A 15104-nucleotide genomic window follows, 5' to 3' on the forward strand; every position below is an offset into this window, starting at 1 on the left:
AAATCTTCTATAAATTGTGCAGTGCTAATCAGATGATAGTGCTGTTTTAGGACTTAATATATGGCAGCAGGGTGCTTGGCATGTTAGGAAGTAGTTACCTGATACTTGAGTACCGAAGATGAGAAGATTATCACAAAGCTAATTGAGCAATGATTCCACGTACCAGACTGTTAACTTTCTTATCATCTATATGTAATTCATTTTAGCAACTTTTAAAACCTTATAGATAATTGAAAGTTGTATTTGTGTCCTTCTTACTGTAAGCATCCTAGGTTTTGGGTTCAGTTCCATCTTTAAAATGATTCTTCGCTAGAAATTTGAGGCTGATTGGTTTAAATACACTATTTATATTTGGTAGTATTTTAATGGCTAAATCTTGAGATAGGCATTGAGAACTTATGCGTCAGGCACTGAGGATTTAGGTATGCTCTTTGATTTAAATCCTAGTAACAACCCTACTAGATGTAAGCACTTCTGTTTTCCATGCTTTTATGGAGATAAATAAAGCTTTCAGATATGGGGTAACTTGATGGTAAGTGCAAGATCCAGGATATGAACCTAAGCAATCTGATTCTGGGGCCTGAATATATAGTTGTGCAGGGGCCTGTTCTTTTCACATTTTCTTTCAACTTTATCTGTTTTTTAATTTAGTTTGAGATAATATATATAAAATATTTAATGTTTGTCTCAGAGTAGTTGCTCAAAAAGTGATAGCTCTATTACTCCTTTTCTGGTAGAGCGTAAGAGATAAACTCAAAGATAATTATAGAAAAACAAGTAATAGGAGTAGTGTAAGGGATCATAATCTCCATGCCTATGAGGTTTTTAATTCCTTGTTTCAGTGTTTGTTGAACATTATCTTTTAATCTGAGAAAACGTTCTCATGTGTGGGAAATCACAGAGTATCGGAAAATATTAGAAATCGTAGACCTCTCGTTTCAAAATTCAGGTTTTTTTTTTCATTGAAACCTTGTCTTATGAGAAAACAAGTTACATGAGGACCTCTGTGTGGAATTTTAGATGTGTTTTTGTCACTGTGTATATTTGTCTCATGTCTGAGCAACAAATATTTGTCATTTTAAAGATTTTTAAAATTCATTTTTGTGGTTTGGTTTAAATGTGGGTAAACCTGATGTCCAATGTCTTAAGATCTGAATAACTTGCAGTTTTACATAGATTTGGAAATTCAGGCCAGATGCTTCCTAATTATTATTACTTATAGCAAAATTCTATTATATGGTTAACCTTTTTCTCTTCCTTAATACTAGCATTGTATTTATATAATACATATTTATATAATATTTATATAGCAGGTGTTGGTTCAATTTAGAGAAAATGTTTAGTAAAATATTTCAAGCTCTGTATTTATGTAAACACTTTTCATCTTTTTTAATAATAGGTAAATCAAACTGGGAAGATGATGGTTGGGGAGCATGGGAAGAAACAGAACCCCAAGAACCTGTAAGTCTTTATAAATGTATGCATGCTTGTTGAAAGTGTCATTTTCCATTTGTAATGATGGTGACATATTCCAATGTTAGGTTGACATGTTCATTAAGAACATCTTTGTGCTTCCTTAATAGTACTGAGAAGATACCTTTCTTAAGGATTTAATGACTTGATAGTTAAGGAGGCTAAACAGAGAATAACTGCTTTAGGATTCTTTCTTCTTCGTTGGTTACTATTTTAGACTCCTCCACTTACTCATTCAACATATATTTGTTAAGTGCCCACCATATTCTAGGCATTTTTCTAGGAGCTGCAAGTATAGCCATGAGTAAGGTACATGAAGTCCCTGTATGTATTTTCACCTGTGGATAATAGAAAAATCTAACCTGAACTGACTTAAATCACAAGGACATTCATTAGCTCATATAGAAGGAAGTCAGGGTAGTGTGGACTCATAGGTTGGTTGATCAGGAGATTCAACTGTGTGTCATCAAGGACGTAAGTTCTTTCCTTCTGTCTCCTCTGCATATATCGTGGTGTCGACTTCATCATAAAGATTGTTCTTCTCTTCAGTGGGGTATGCTGCCATGTTTCTTCATGACCAGAGGGAGAAAAAGACTAGGGCTTTCTGTGATCTTACAGGAGCAGGGAAGAACTTTTTCAGAAGCCTCTAGGGAACCTTGCCTATATCTCTTGGCCAGAGTAAGGCCAGACACCCATTTCTGAACTAGTTACTGGCAAGGGATATCAGATTTTTCATCATTCAGTCTTGCCATTCCCTGGAATTGGAGGATTAAAGGGTCCACTTCTCCTGAGGCCCGTGATTGCACAAGGGAGAAGTTGATATCTGAACAAAATCAGGATTTTTATGAAAAAAGAAGAATGAACCTATATATTGGATAAGTTTTATCATCCTGTTCCCAGCAACTTACACTCAAATGGGGAGAGAGAAATTTTTTCAAAAAGAGAGATAAAACTATCAAGTGGTGGTAATCAGAGTTACATAGAGGACTCAGATGGTGATGTGGTAGTTAGTGATCAAGGGACTACAGTAGCTCGGGTGGAAGGCTTTTCAGAAGATGTGACATTTGAGCTGATGTCTGAAAGACAGTAGGGAGCCAGCAAGGTGAAGATCTGGCAAAGAGCATTGCAGGCCAGGGCAACAGCTCATACAGAGGCCCTATGGCAGGACTGGGCTTGGAGTTTGGAGGACATAAAGAAGGCCAGCGTGGCTTGGCAGGACTGAGTGGCTACGAGATGGGGTCAGAGAAGTAAACAGGCCTGATATAAGGCTTTGTGAATTTGGAGTTTATTCTAAATGTGGTAGGAAACCACACATAGCTGATTTCTCATTTTGAAAGTTATTCTTGGCTGCTTTTTGGAATTGAAGTAGGGAGCAAAAGCAGAAGCAGGGAGACCTGATAGGCTGTCATGTTAGTGTAGTTCAGAAATGATGATGGCTTACATTAAGGTGATATCAGTGAAAATGAGAAAGTGATGGATTCAGGATAAGTTTTAGAAATAACAGTAAGACTTTCCTATAAGTTGGTTGTGAGAGCTGAAGGGAGAAATAAAAATCAGGGAATAACTTCTTTGATCTGGGATATGGTGGGAGTAGGTAAAACATTTGATAAGATGTTGATAACCCCCAAGGCCGGGTAATAAGTACCATTCTCTTCATTTTTGTCAATATTTGAAAATCCATGATTAGTTGTTGTTGTTGTTTTAACCCTCCCAGATACTTGGCTTGAGCAGCTGGGTGGATGGCGTGTGGTTTATTGAGTTGGGAAGACTACCAGAATAGGTCTGGGGGAGAAATGAAGGAGCATCATGTTGTAAGAAGCCAAGCATGCTAACGTCATACAGATTTATCGAAAAGCTCCAAGGGGAGATTAAGAAGAGGAAACCATTCTCCTCCCGGAGAATTGGGATGCGTTGAATAGGATGTAATGTAGCTCAAGGAACATGGTTACGGCATCACGTTAGCAAACAAACACCTCGTTGCTTGCCCCTCTAGTGCTCTGTCAACATGGAGACTCAGCGGTACTCTGTTTTTACTACGACTCACTGGCTTCTGCTTACTCACAATTTAGACTGTTTCATGGCTGTTATTTGTATCTTTCATGTGTCTTAGATTCTTTCTCCTCTTTGTTTCATACGCAGAGCTCATATGAGGATTTGATGGGGTGTGTTCATCACTGTCCAATATAGGATATTTGCAGAGAGTGGGGCATAGTGTTTATGCCAGGCCAGTGTGTGGGATGTCAGCCTACCTCTCAGTGCTGCCCTCTGGCCAGACACCACCAGCGGTCTAGTTCAGCTGTGGCGAGAACGGGGAGTGGAAGGAAGGGAGAGGAGAGGTATGCGTAAAGAAGTTTGGAGGCTCTGCATGGCTCGAAGTGAGCCAACCTCTCAGGGGAAGATGGCTGTGCTTTGAGAATTTCTCAGAACGGAGTAGTGTAACTAGCAGCTACTTTCCTGTGGTGTTGGGTACATATTTACTTTTAGTATTTATTTTCTAGAATCCTATCGCTAGTGACTATTGTAAGTAATACAACAAGCTCCCAAGTAAGTTTGGGGTTTTCTGGAATAAACCTCACCGACATTGCATGTTAAAGTGGACACAAGCATCTGTAATCTCAGAGGAGGTTCCCCCAGGATGGTTATTGTTACTGTATAAGATGGTGCTGGTGCTGAGTTATGGTACTTGTCTACAGACCCAGAGGCCCACATCAGTCTGCTGTGCATATTGGTTCTTTCTGGAATGGCTTGTTACTTGTGAGTGACATAGTTGAGGAGTTGTATGTGAGGCTAGTTTCCCTCACGAACGTCTGCCACATTTTCTCTGCTAACTTGAAGGGGGTTAGCTGACTGTTGGGTGTCGTAGACCTGCTTTCTGGCTCATCTAGCAGTGTGCCTTCCTGAAGCGGACACTTCCTATGGCATTGTAACCTAATACAGCAGAAAGTTAGCGCAACTGCAATTTGGGGTCAGAGAAGCAATAGGCCCGAGGTAAGGCTTTAGGGATTTGGGATTTATTCTTAATGTGACCAGAAGCCACACTATCTGTTTCTGTTTTGGAAAGCTCACCTTCGCTGCTCTGTGGAGTGGGTTGTAGCGGGTCTTTTTATTAGTTGTGCCTCTCATACTTGTTCACGTCATGGGCCAGTATATCTTATAGTATTTCATTTTGATGCGCCGCTGTTCCAGCTGATTCTGGGTGATGTGGACAATGATTCCTAGTGAGGGTGTGTATGTTTTAACAGACTTCCTTTAAATCTGTGAAGGTGTGCCATCTTTTTATTGGCACGAATATCCCAAATCTAGGAATAACACCTTTTAACTGTTTCAGTAAAGAGCTGAAATATACTTCTATTCGTTCCAAACACATGACCTTACATGTAGCACATTTCTTCTTTTGGATAAGACTTGAATGTTTACAAATGGCCCTCGGGATGGATGAGGGTAGCTTGTTGTTCTCTTTGTCTTAACTGATTTGCTCACAGATCAGATTCGACAAATACGGCAAGTGAAAGTGTTGACAACAGTTCTGGGTATACTAGTCATTCCTAACTGTTGTTGTTATCCTCCTATGAACCCTTGTACCTTGTCATGATCTTACATACATGGTGAAGGAGAAGGTATTTGAATGACAACAAAAGTGGCCCAGGATAGTGATAGTGAGACATAATCTGGATGTTAAAATGATCCTGCTGTATTTAACAGTCCTTCTTTGAATTTGTATCCTGTCCTCAAAATAAGACAGTGTCTTTGTTAAGGGAGACTGTTTGGTGAATGAGAACAAAAATGACAGGGTGGTCAGGGAAAAGGATATGACATCTGCCTTATGCTGCAGCATCATCTAGAACTATCCACGCATAACATCAGTATGAGGTTTTGCTGAGCAAAACGTTTTATACGAGGGCTATTAGAAATGTGAACACAGCTGAGGTAAGAGACTTCTGTTATTTCTACTGCTGTCTAGGATTATGAACAACTCCAAAGGCATAGCCAGCTCTAGAGGTGTAACAAGAATCAGAGTAAATTTTGGCAGATGTAAGAACTGCATGCTGTAGTCAAGGTAAGAGATGTAGCCACCGCATCAGAACGGAGAGGGAACTTTCCACTGTCCCTTGTTAGGAACAGACAGCAAACTCAATACCTGCCTGCCCTGAGAGTCTCACGGGTTGGTCTTGTCTGCATTAAAGATGAGGCCAGTATTGGGACAAGAGAAGGGTCTCAAAATCAATTTATGGCTGTGTCAAGGGTGCTGTAACTGTGAAAACAGTGATAGGGTTCTCCACCATTGGGCTGTGGTCCTCATGACCAGCAGAGGAGAGGAATCTGACATTAGAGAGGTGGTGTGTTTTGGTCTTTGGGGGGGCTGCGGTGGTGTATAGATGAACCCCAGGCAGGTTAGCTCAGAGTGGAGCACAGCAGCAGCCACTGTCCCTGGACGCTGACCTGGAGGCCAAGTGGCTGTTGTCGCATCCAGCAGAAAACTCCAAAACTTCAGGGTGCTTTTTTATCTCCACAGGTCTATAGCTCTTTGAGAGTAGTTTCTTATTTTTATGGCAGAAAAGAGTGGAGGGCTTTTATAATCAGAAAGACTTGGATGAGAGACTATGGACTATGAGAAACAAACTGAGGGCTTCAGAGGGGAGGGGGGTGGGGGAATGGGATAGGCCGGTGATGGGTAGTAAGGAGGGCACGTATTGCATGGTGCACTGGGTGTTATACGCAACTAATGAATCATCGAGCCTTACATCGGAAACCGGGGATGTACTGTATGGTGACTAACATAATATAATAAAAAATCATTATAAAAAAAAAAAAAGAAAAGAAAGACTTGGAACCAGTGTGGACAAGGCTTTTTGTTAAGAAAGGAGAAGGCTCGTTAGCTTTCTGTGATTCTGAGATGTCCACTGTAATAAGTGCTCCATGAAGAAAACATGTTCTAATATCCTTATCAGCAGTAGCCACCACGTCCAAGAGCGTGTACATCCGTGACACGGGTCGGCTTAGGACCTTTAAGGATGGCTTCAGTTAGAGAAGAGGACAAATGTCTTTCTCCTGTAGATATTGCGTGTCTGTATGAGTCTGCTCGGCTGCCATAACAGAACACCACAGACGGGGTGGCTTAACGGAAATTTGTCGTCTCGCAGTTCTGAAAGCTAGAGGGTCAAGGTCAAGGTGCTGTCAGAGTTGGTTTTTGGTGAGACCCCTCTTCCTGGCTTGCAGATGGACACCTTCTCACTGTGTCCTCACATGGCCTGTCGTCTATGTGCAAAGAGAGAGCAGTGAGTCCTGGTGTCCCTTCCCCTTACAGGGGTAACCAGTCTGTCAGATTAAGTCTCCGCCCTTATGACCTCATTGAACCTGGTTACCTTCTTACCTCCAGATAACAGGGACATTGGCTTAGGGCTTCAACACATGAATTTTGAGAGGATACAGTTGAGTCTGTAAAAATGCCCCAAATAACGGATCCACGTCAGGCATCACTTTTATGTGTGCAAGTGCAAAGAATAAGGTTAAGGAAGTCCTACTTGCCCGTAAGTAATTATGCTAAAGAATTAAAGGGGCAAACAGACTTTCAAGATGGGGGAAAAAAGGGCAAAAAAATATTCTTCTCTACTAATTTAATTTTAAGTGGACATCATGAGAGGTAGTGTCTTGCTTGGAGAAATTGGAAAAGAAGATGGTTGTACTAGAACATCCACCAATTAATGATCCTATAATAAATAGTAATTCGCTTTGTAGTGTTTTTTTACAGTGTTTCAAGGGCTTTCAGTTTGGATTATAATTTGTTTGCTTTGGGAAAGAAGTGGTTACAGGGGGATATGTTGCCTAGCCTCATGCTATCACGGAAGTCGAGGCAGTTAAGGAAGAAGCTTGATAAGGTTTAATTTAATTTTAGTTGTAAGGTAGGGTAATGAGCTTTCCTTCATTGGTGTGTTAAGTGAAAAGGGTAGGAAGTACAGAGTCAAGGATTTGCTTGGCAGTGGTTTCTGGAACAGGAAGCACAGAAGGTTCTGGGTTAAGGCCCTTAGTTAAGGTAGAAAGTGTGGAAAATTTCCATTCAAAAGACACGTTAGAGTATGTTCCATCTGTTTGCCTCTGTAAACTGTACTGTACCACCTTCTGCTATCTGATGTAGCAGACTAACGAGGAAAGCATGCTGGCCAGATAGAGGGCCCCAGAGAAATGTTTGTTTACAGACTGAGAAATACAGGATACAGCATGACCTGATTAGAGATTCTTAGAACATTAATAATCTGGGATAATACTGGAGAATATTTTGCCTTCCTTTAGTGTCATTAGACTGGTGTCGTCCACCACACAGGAGTCACAAACACCAGATTGGCCAGAGGCAAAGGAGGGCACTCAAGCTATACTGGAATTATGCTTTAGGTTCTTGTACAAAGGGGGAAGTGGCTACAGAGCTGCTTCTTACTAAGGTGGGTTCTCATTGGGACTTTGGCATTTGACTGTTAGAAATACTACTTTTGTGGGGTGACTGTGTGGCTCAGTTGGTTAAGCGTCTGACATGGTTTCAGCTCAGGTCATGATCTCAGGGTCATGAGGTCAAGCCTTGGGTTGGTTGGGCTCTGTGCTGAATATAGAGTCTGCTTGTCCCTCTCCCTCTGCTTCTCCCACTGCTTGCTCTCTCTCAAATAAAAAAAAAATAAAATCTTGACCTTCCTGTTAACATTAATATGAGCTGGGTCTTGCCTAGTGATTTTAATTGGGGGGAGATTTTGTCCCCTTAGGAGACGTTTGGCAGTGTCTAGAGACAGTTTTGGTTGTCACAGCTTGGGGGGAGGTGCATCTAAGTGGATGGAGGCCAGGGATTCTGTCAAGCATCTTACAATGCATACGACAGCCCTCCAGAACAAACAGTTGTCCAGCCCAAAATGTCAGTTGTCCTGGAGTTCAGAAATCTTGGTCTAGCCTATGGCTTTCCATGTAACTCTCTCGACCCTTCTTTCTGCCATTCCTCCTGTTTCTAAAATCCCTTGGCTTCGGGGCGCCTGGGTGGTGAAGTCAGTTAAGCATTGGACTCTTGGTTTCAGCTCAGGTCTGATTTCAGGGTACTGAGATTGAACCCCATATCCGGCTCCAGGCTGAGTGCAGAATCTGCTTGAGATTCTCTCTCCCTCTCCCCCGGCCCCTCCTGCTTGTGCTTACTCTCCAAAATAAATAAATCTTCAAAAAAAAATTAAAAAATAAAATCCCTTTGCCTCTTTTGGGGGCTTCAAAACTTTGGCTCTATATGGCTATTAATTTGTTTTTAGTAGATTCTGGTGAATTGGTTTGCTAGCATGAAAAGTGCAGTTGCAAGATTGTTTGCCAACAAAGGTGAATGTAAATAGTTCCTCAGTTTTTGGCCACAGATCAACAAGTAGTCCAGGCTCAGTCTTGGTGGCTTGCTTGCTTTATTAGTTAATTAATTAATTAAAGATTTTATTTATTTATTTGACAGAGACAGCCAGCGAGAGAGGGAACACAAGCAGGGGGAGTGGGAGAGGAAGAAGCAGGCTCCTGGCGGAGGAGCCTGATGTGGGGCTCGATCCCAGACCGCCAGGATCACGCCCTGAGCCAAAGGCAGAGGCTTAAGGACTGCGCCACCCAGGCGCCCCTTGGTGGCATTATTTATGCTTTAATGTTTGAGGGAGACCTATCTTTAGTCTCCCCATTGTAGCCAACCACCACTTTTCTTTGCTCTTGCTTAGACTTGTTAATTTTATTTCACATCCACACTCCTCAGGCACTCCTCCAGGGTAGCTTGTTTGTTTGGGCGTAGTGGTGGACCCCTTGTCCTCTGCTGGGGAGGGAGGGACAGCGATCTGACTGCGGTGGGGGAAGGGGTCTGGAGACCTGACTGCTGCTCAAACCCACTTCAGCCAGGCCTCCAGATTTTAGCCGCATCTTTCCCTCACTTCTCCAGGCACCTGGTATCATTCCTAAGCCTGTGGGCAGTTCTGCGTGCAGCTGGGCTTGTTGCTCCTCTTTCCTCCCTTCAGTTTTTAGGAGGTAGTTTTCTAGGGACTGGGAAGTCAGTTGGCACCTGTGCTCCTGCTTTCTAGCTCTCAGAATTGTGGCTTCCCCCGCACCCCCCGCATTCTTTTTGCCCTTAGTGGTTATTGCCTTTAAACTCTGTTTTGGTTCTTTGTAGTGGAGTTGAGAGTCTGGGGAGAGTGAGGCTAAAATTCACGTGTTTATTCCTCTCTTTACCAGAAAGTCCTGTGGGCTTCATGTTCTACCCCTTCCTTTTTCCAGTTAATGTAATTGGGAGGTTTTTCCACATGTGCACATATAAATCATAAAGTTCTTTTAAAGGAATACTGAAGATCTCATTGTGTAGATGTACTGTGATTTATTTAGCCATACCCCTATTGAGGGACATTTAGCTTTTGTTCTTTTTCTTTTTTTCTTTTTTCCTATCACAAGCAGTGCTAATCATCTTTCCATCTGCCATGCATCTTGGTTGCATCATGATGGAGTCAAACTGCCTGAATTTCCCTCCCAGCTCTGCCCTTTAATGACTAGGAAGTCTTGAGTAAACTACTTAACTTCTCTGAGTTCAGCAACCTCACTCCTGTCGGTGGGAATAATAACACGGGAATATAGGAGATGTGCTTAGAGTAGTACCTGGAACATAGTAAGTGCTTGGTAAGTGTTAGCCATTCTTACTTTTCCTTTAGAATAAATTCCTAAAAGTGAAATTGCTAAGGTAAAAGGTATATGTACTTTAAATTTTAATAGAAATTGTTGAATGGTGCTTCCAAAAGGCTGGACTAGTTTGTATTCCAAATAGGAGTTAATATGAGAGTGCTGTTCTCTACTCTGTGTTACAGAAATGAGAACAGCTCTGACCCAGTCTTTTTTTTTTATCATGGACTATTGCTCTTGCTTATTTTGTAAAAACATTTCTCTGCACCTCTATTTTTATTAATATCGAGAAGTAAAGACTATGAGAGGTGAGTGTGGTTTTTTGTGGTTTTTGTTTTTTTAACAGAGGCCTGCTTTTCTCAGGTGTTTTTTGAAATTGTTGACCCCTGGTATGTATCAAACTGTAATTATTGCTAAATCAGATTGGTGTAAATGTCATTTCAGTGTTTTAATTTTCATTTTTAAAGATAGGAGTGTGGGGGCGCCTGGGTGGCTCAGCCGTTAAGCGTCTGCCTTTGGCTCAGGGCGTGATCCTGGCGGTCTGGGATCGAGCCCCACATCAGGCTCTTCCGCTATGAGCCTGCTTCTTCCTCTCCCACTCCCCCTGCTTGTGTTCCCTCTCTCACTGGCTGTCTCTGTCAAATAAATAAATACAATCTTTAAAAAAAAAAAAAAAGATAGGAGTGTGGTTGGTCATCTCACATTTTCACTTATAAATCTTTTTGGGGAATGTGTACTATTATCTATTTTTTTTTTTAAATAAACACCAATAGCAATTTAAGGCCCATAGCATTTAGTTTGGCTCTTAGAGCTATTCTGATTTATGCTGGGTGCTAATTGTTTCTTGCTTATTCGTCTTGTTTGTCCAACTAGATAATTAAGTTTTTGAGCAGGAATTGTTTGGTACTTTCCTATATCCTGTGGTGCCTAGGGGAACACATCGATTTAGTGTTCAGTATAAGACAATTGTTCAGGAAATAGAGAATATGTTTTTCAGGTTTGGAGTTTCATTGCAATTATTTGTGAAATGAAATTTCTAAAAATGATGAATTTGTTTAATAAAAATGATACTTTATTACAAAAAATTTAGGTATTTCAGAAAAATACAAAGTAAAGTAATCAATTTCCTAACATCTAAGAATAATTATCATTATTAACTTTAAAGGGTTATAAATACAGGCATTTTGCTGTGGCTATGTATAGGTTGAGTCATTGGATGAATGGGCACACAGAAAATTCTATAAAAATGGGTGTATATATATATATGTACAATTTAACTTGCTAAGGTTAGGAAGAAAAGTAATTTTAAAAAGGAGATTAAAGTTGTAGGTTTCTGTAATTATATTTGTAAATTTTTTTTCTTTGGGTTATCTGTGATCAGATTTGTAATCAAATTTAGGAAGAGTTCTTGCCTTGCCCCATTTTAATTTTGAAAAGACCTTAAGACCTTTCATTTGAGAATTTTAGTCTCTGTCAAGGTGCTGTATAGCTAGCTAGCTACTCATCTCTGTTTTTATCTATTTCATATATTGAAGTTTTGTATAACATTTTGTTTGGGAATGAAAGGTCTGCTACCTTTAAAAAATTTGAGAAGCATTGAGCATTATGTATGTTAATAGCAAACTAGAAAAACAAGAAAAACCCATTTGGATAGCATCATTTACTATTTGTTTCAGAATTGCTGCAGCACTTAGGTCTCTTGGTTTAAGAACTGTAGATGACTATTTTATGCCTATGATTTGGGTGGTAAATGAGAATTACATTGAATGTGCTGACTGCTCTGTGATTTCACTGGATTTTACTGGCCACCACTGTAACGTGTCTATGAAAGTTAGCACAATGACAGTGACGGTATAAATTGCAGACGATAGATATACTATGCTAAGGTCGAAACCTTTGAAAAACGATTCTGGCTCCATCAATGGCCATCTAGTCACCGCAGTAGCTGATACACCAAAAAACATTTGCCACTATGTTTACAGAGTGATAATTTACTAGCTCCGTAGAGGCCAGACATAATTGAAAGGCTTGTTAAATTACTGCAGTTTCTTACCATCTGCTGCGTTGTCAAAGAATAATCACTTGACAAATTTGTGGGCTTAAAATCAAAAGAAATAAATTTTTAAAAATATGTGTTACGGCTCTCGTTGTTTAGACAGAATTCTTCTTATAATCTTCATTGGTGGTAGCTTCAATATTCGTGCATATTAAGAAACATTTTTACTGGTCTCAATTCAAAGAAAACTCCTCGAAGTTTAGGTCACATTTAAATAAAATTATACATTCTCTCCTTCCATCCCCCAAACAGCTAATGAATAAATTCAATATTAACTTCAGTGACCAGGTAGGTGCTAGGTTTTTGCAGAAAGCCAAGGTAGTCCTTGGTAGTGCTGTTTTTGTTTTTTTGTTTTTGTTTTTAATTTCACGTGTGCCTTGGGGAATTAACTTGTCAAATGATGGTGAATCAGTAGCTTCAAAAGAGTAGTATTAGTGACTACAGTTCCCATTACTGTGGAGAAGGTTCTCAGAAAACCTAACTGGTAGGCAAATGCCCTTACAGTAGCAAGCAAGATGATGAGCTTGCATCTCGTTAGCCACTGAATGTATGCTGGTGCTCTTTGTGACTTCATAGAGCGTTCGTATTAGGCCCTCTTTCCTGCCTGAGCTGTCTTGATGAATTGGAAATTTTGTGTAAGCTTCGTGTAGACCCAGTGCTAGTTCACTGGGATCCAGCCTGGAGAGGGGATTTCCTCATCTCTGCTCTACCAGTACTTTCATCCAGATACTTTTGCGTAGACTTGAGGTTCCCCTGAAAAATCTGACCCAGGAACTACTTCAGACAGACCCACGCTCCTTAGTTTGTATTTCTGCTGTGAGTATTTGACTGCTTTCCTACCTGGGGTTCCTTTATCAACTCAGTCTAATTCAGGGCTCCCTCGCCCATCCCCCAGCCTTGCTTCTACCCTCTGTCACCTAGAGCAGTGGTTCTCAGCCCAGAGGCAGTTCTGCCCCCCAAGGGACATTTGGCAATGTCTGGGGACAGTGTTGGTTGTCACACTGAGGATGCTACCGTACCACGAAGAATTATCCTGCGCAAAATGTCAAGAGTACTGAGAAACCTTTGCTTCAAGCAATGTATTTCAAACTGTTTATCTTGACTTGTGGTGAAATCACTTTACTGTGTCTTGACCAGTACTTTTAAAATAATGAAATAAAACAGAATTTTATTTTATTTATTTATTTATTTTTAAGATTTTATTTATTTATTCGACAGAGATAGAGACAGCCAGCAAGAGAGAGAACACAAGCAGGGGGAGTGGGAGAGGAAGAAGCAGGTTCATAGCGGAAGAGCCTGATGTGGGGCTCGATCCCATAACGCCGGGATCACGCCCTGAGCCGAAGGCAGACGCTTAACCGCTGGGCCACCCAGGAGCCCCAAAACAGAATTTTAAAAATTTGGAGTACATCCCAGGTTGTAAGCATAGATATTATTTTGGGCAACTTTTGTTTGTTTCGTTGTGGTGCAGTGAGGAGGGAGAGGGAGGGGGAGACAAGGAGGGGTGGGGGGAGGAAGTGACTGAAATTAATTGGGATGTAAAATCATTTTTATTGCTGCTTGTAAAACTTCAAGGTTTAAAAAGAATGTGCACACAAGAAAGAGAACAGATCTGACCAGACAGCTTTACTGCTCAAAAAATGCTTCAGTGAAAGATTATTATTTAAAAAAAAATGCTTCAGTGACTGCCGGTATCCTCAAGACCAAGTGTAAGGACCCCGGCAAGGGAGATGCAAGCTCCTCCTCACCCACTTGCTGCTGCAGCGTCCCCTCCCACCTGCTGCGGCAGCGTCCCCTTTTACCTTTCACTGTCGGACACTGCTTTGACAGCAGCTCCTTGCTGGCTCATTTGCCTCTCGGCCTTCAGATATGTTGAGTTCATGGTTTTCTAGAGAAATAGGACACAGGGGACTAGCCCGGGAATGCTCACCTCCTCTCCGTCTCTCCTGCTGCCCCCAACCTGGCTAATTTCTACTCTCCCAGCAGGAATTACCTTAGGAGTTACTTCCAATAGGAGGATTTTTTTTGTTGTTGACACTCTACCCTCCCAACCCCAGTCTGGTCTGATGACCCTCCTGTGTTCCCTTGACTGACTACTGTGTATTTGTCCATCAGTCTTCCCCAGAGGAGGGAAGGAGGCCTATTTTAAGGCCAAGAATTCTCTTTTCTCATCTTTCGGTCCTAACACAGGGCTGGCACATAGAGGTGTGTAGCCCTACTGGAGCGTGTTGTGTAGGATAGATTAAAGCAGGGAGAAAGATGTGAGGCCATTGAGGATCTGGTCATCCTCAGGGATTTTGACCCACAAATTGTTGCCTCATTCTTCCTCTTATTTGGATTCTTTGTCCAGTCCCCTGATTTTAGAGATAAGGAACCAGAGTTGCTAGGGAAAGTGTCCAAGGACTATATGAATGTGTATTACTTTAAATTTATTACCGATGGCATTTGTGTGGTTAGCAACAATACACTTACTCTTTCCAAGCCTTGGTTTCCTTTTCTGGACAATGAGGATTTTGAATCAGTTGGCGTCTATGGTTCCTGCTGTTTCTTTATACGTGTAATCCCATCAGCTGGCTGAGAGAGATTATGACACATGTGTGAGGGGGAGATTGGCAAACAGGGCAGATCTGCTTTTAGTCCCTCGGTCCCAAGGAAAGATGGAGAGGTAGAGAGGACATAGAAAAGAAAATTCAGTGAAGAGTGACAGAGTTTCCTTTTCTCCCTCTTTCAGTAAAACCTCAAAATGGTTGAAATGCCAGAAAGTAGACTGCTAATCAGAAGGTTCTTTTTCTGGCTTCATATTAGTAAAAAGGTACATTTATGAGGTTGCTACGTGGGGTTAGACATGTAACCAGTGATTGTGGAGTAGTTTCTCTGAATTTGTGTCCAAATAAGTGCTGTTTCCCGTGCTTTCATCTTGGTTCGT

At 41.3% G+C, this 15104-nt stretch overlaps 1 protein-coding gene across 1 annotated transcript in view; it reads left to right on the forward strand.

The window, feature by feature from the left end:
- Positions 1-15104, forward strand: part of RAB3GAP2 (RAB3 GTPase activating non-catalytic protein subunit 2) — a 97236-nt gene that overhangs the window by 19022 nt on the left and 63110 nt on the right. The window contains exon 2 of the mRNA XM_045809635.2: positions 1400-1461. Within this exon, the coding sequence (XP_045665591.2) occupies positions 1400-1461 (62 nt within the window). The remainder of the gene's footprint in view (positions 1-1399; positions 1462-15104) is intronic.

Source organism: Ursus americanus, chromosome 2 (genome assembly GCF_024610735.1).
Source record: "Ursus americanus isolate L20-20 chromosome 2, mUrsAme1.1.p, whole genome shotgun sequence".
NCBI lineage: Eukaryota > Metazoa > Chordata > Mammalia > Carnivora > Ursidae > Ursus > Ursus americanus.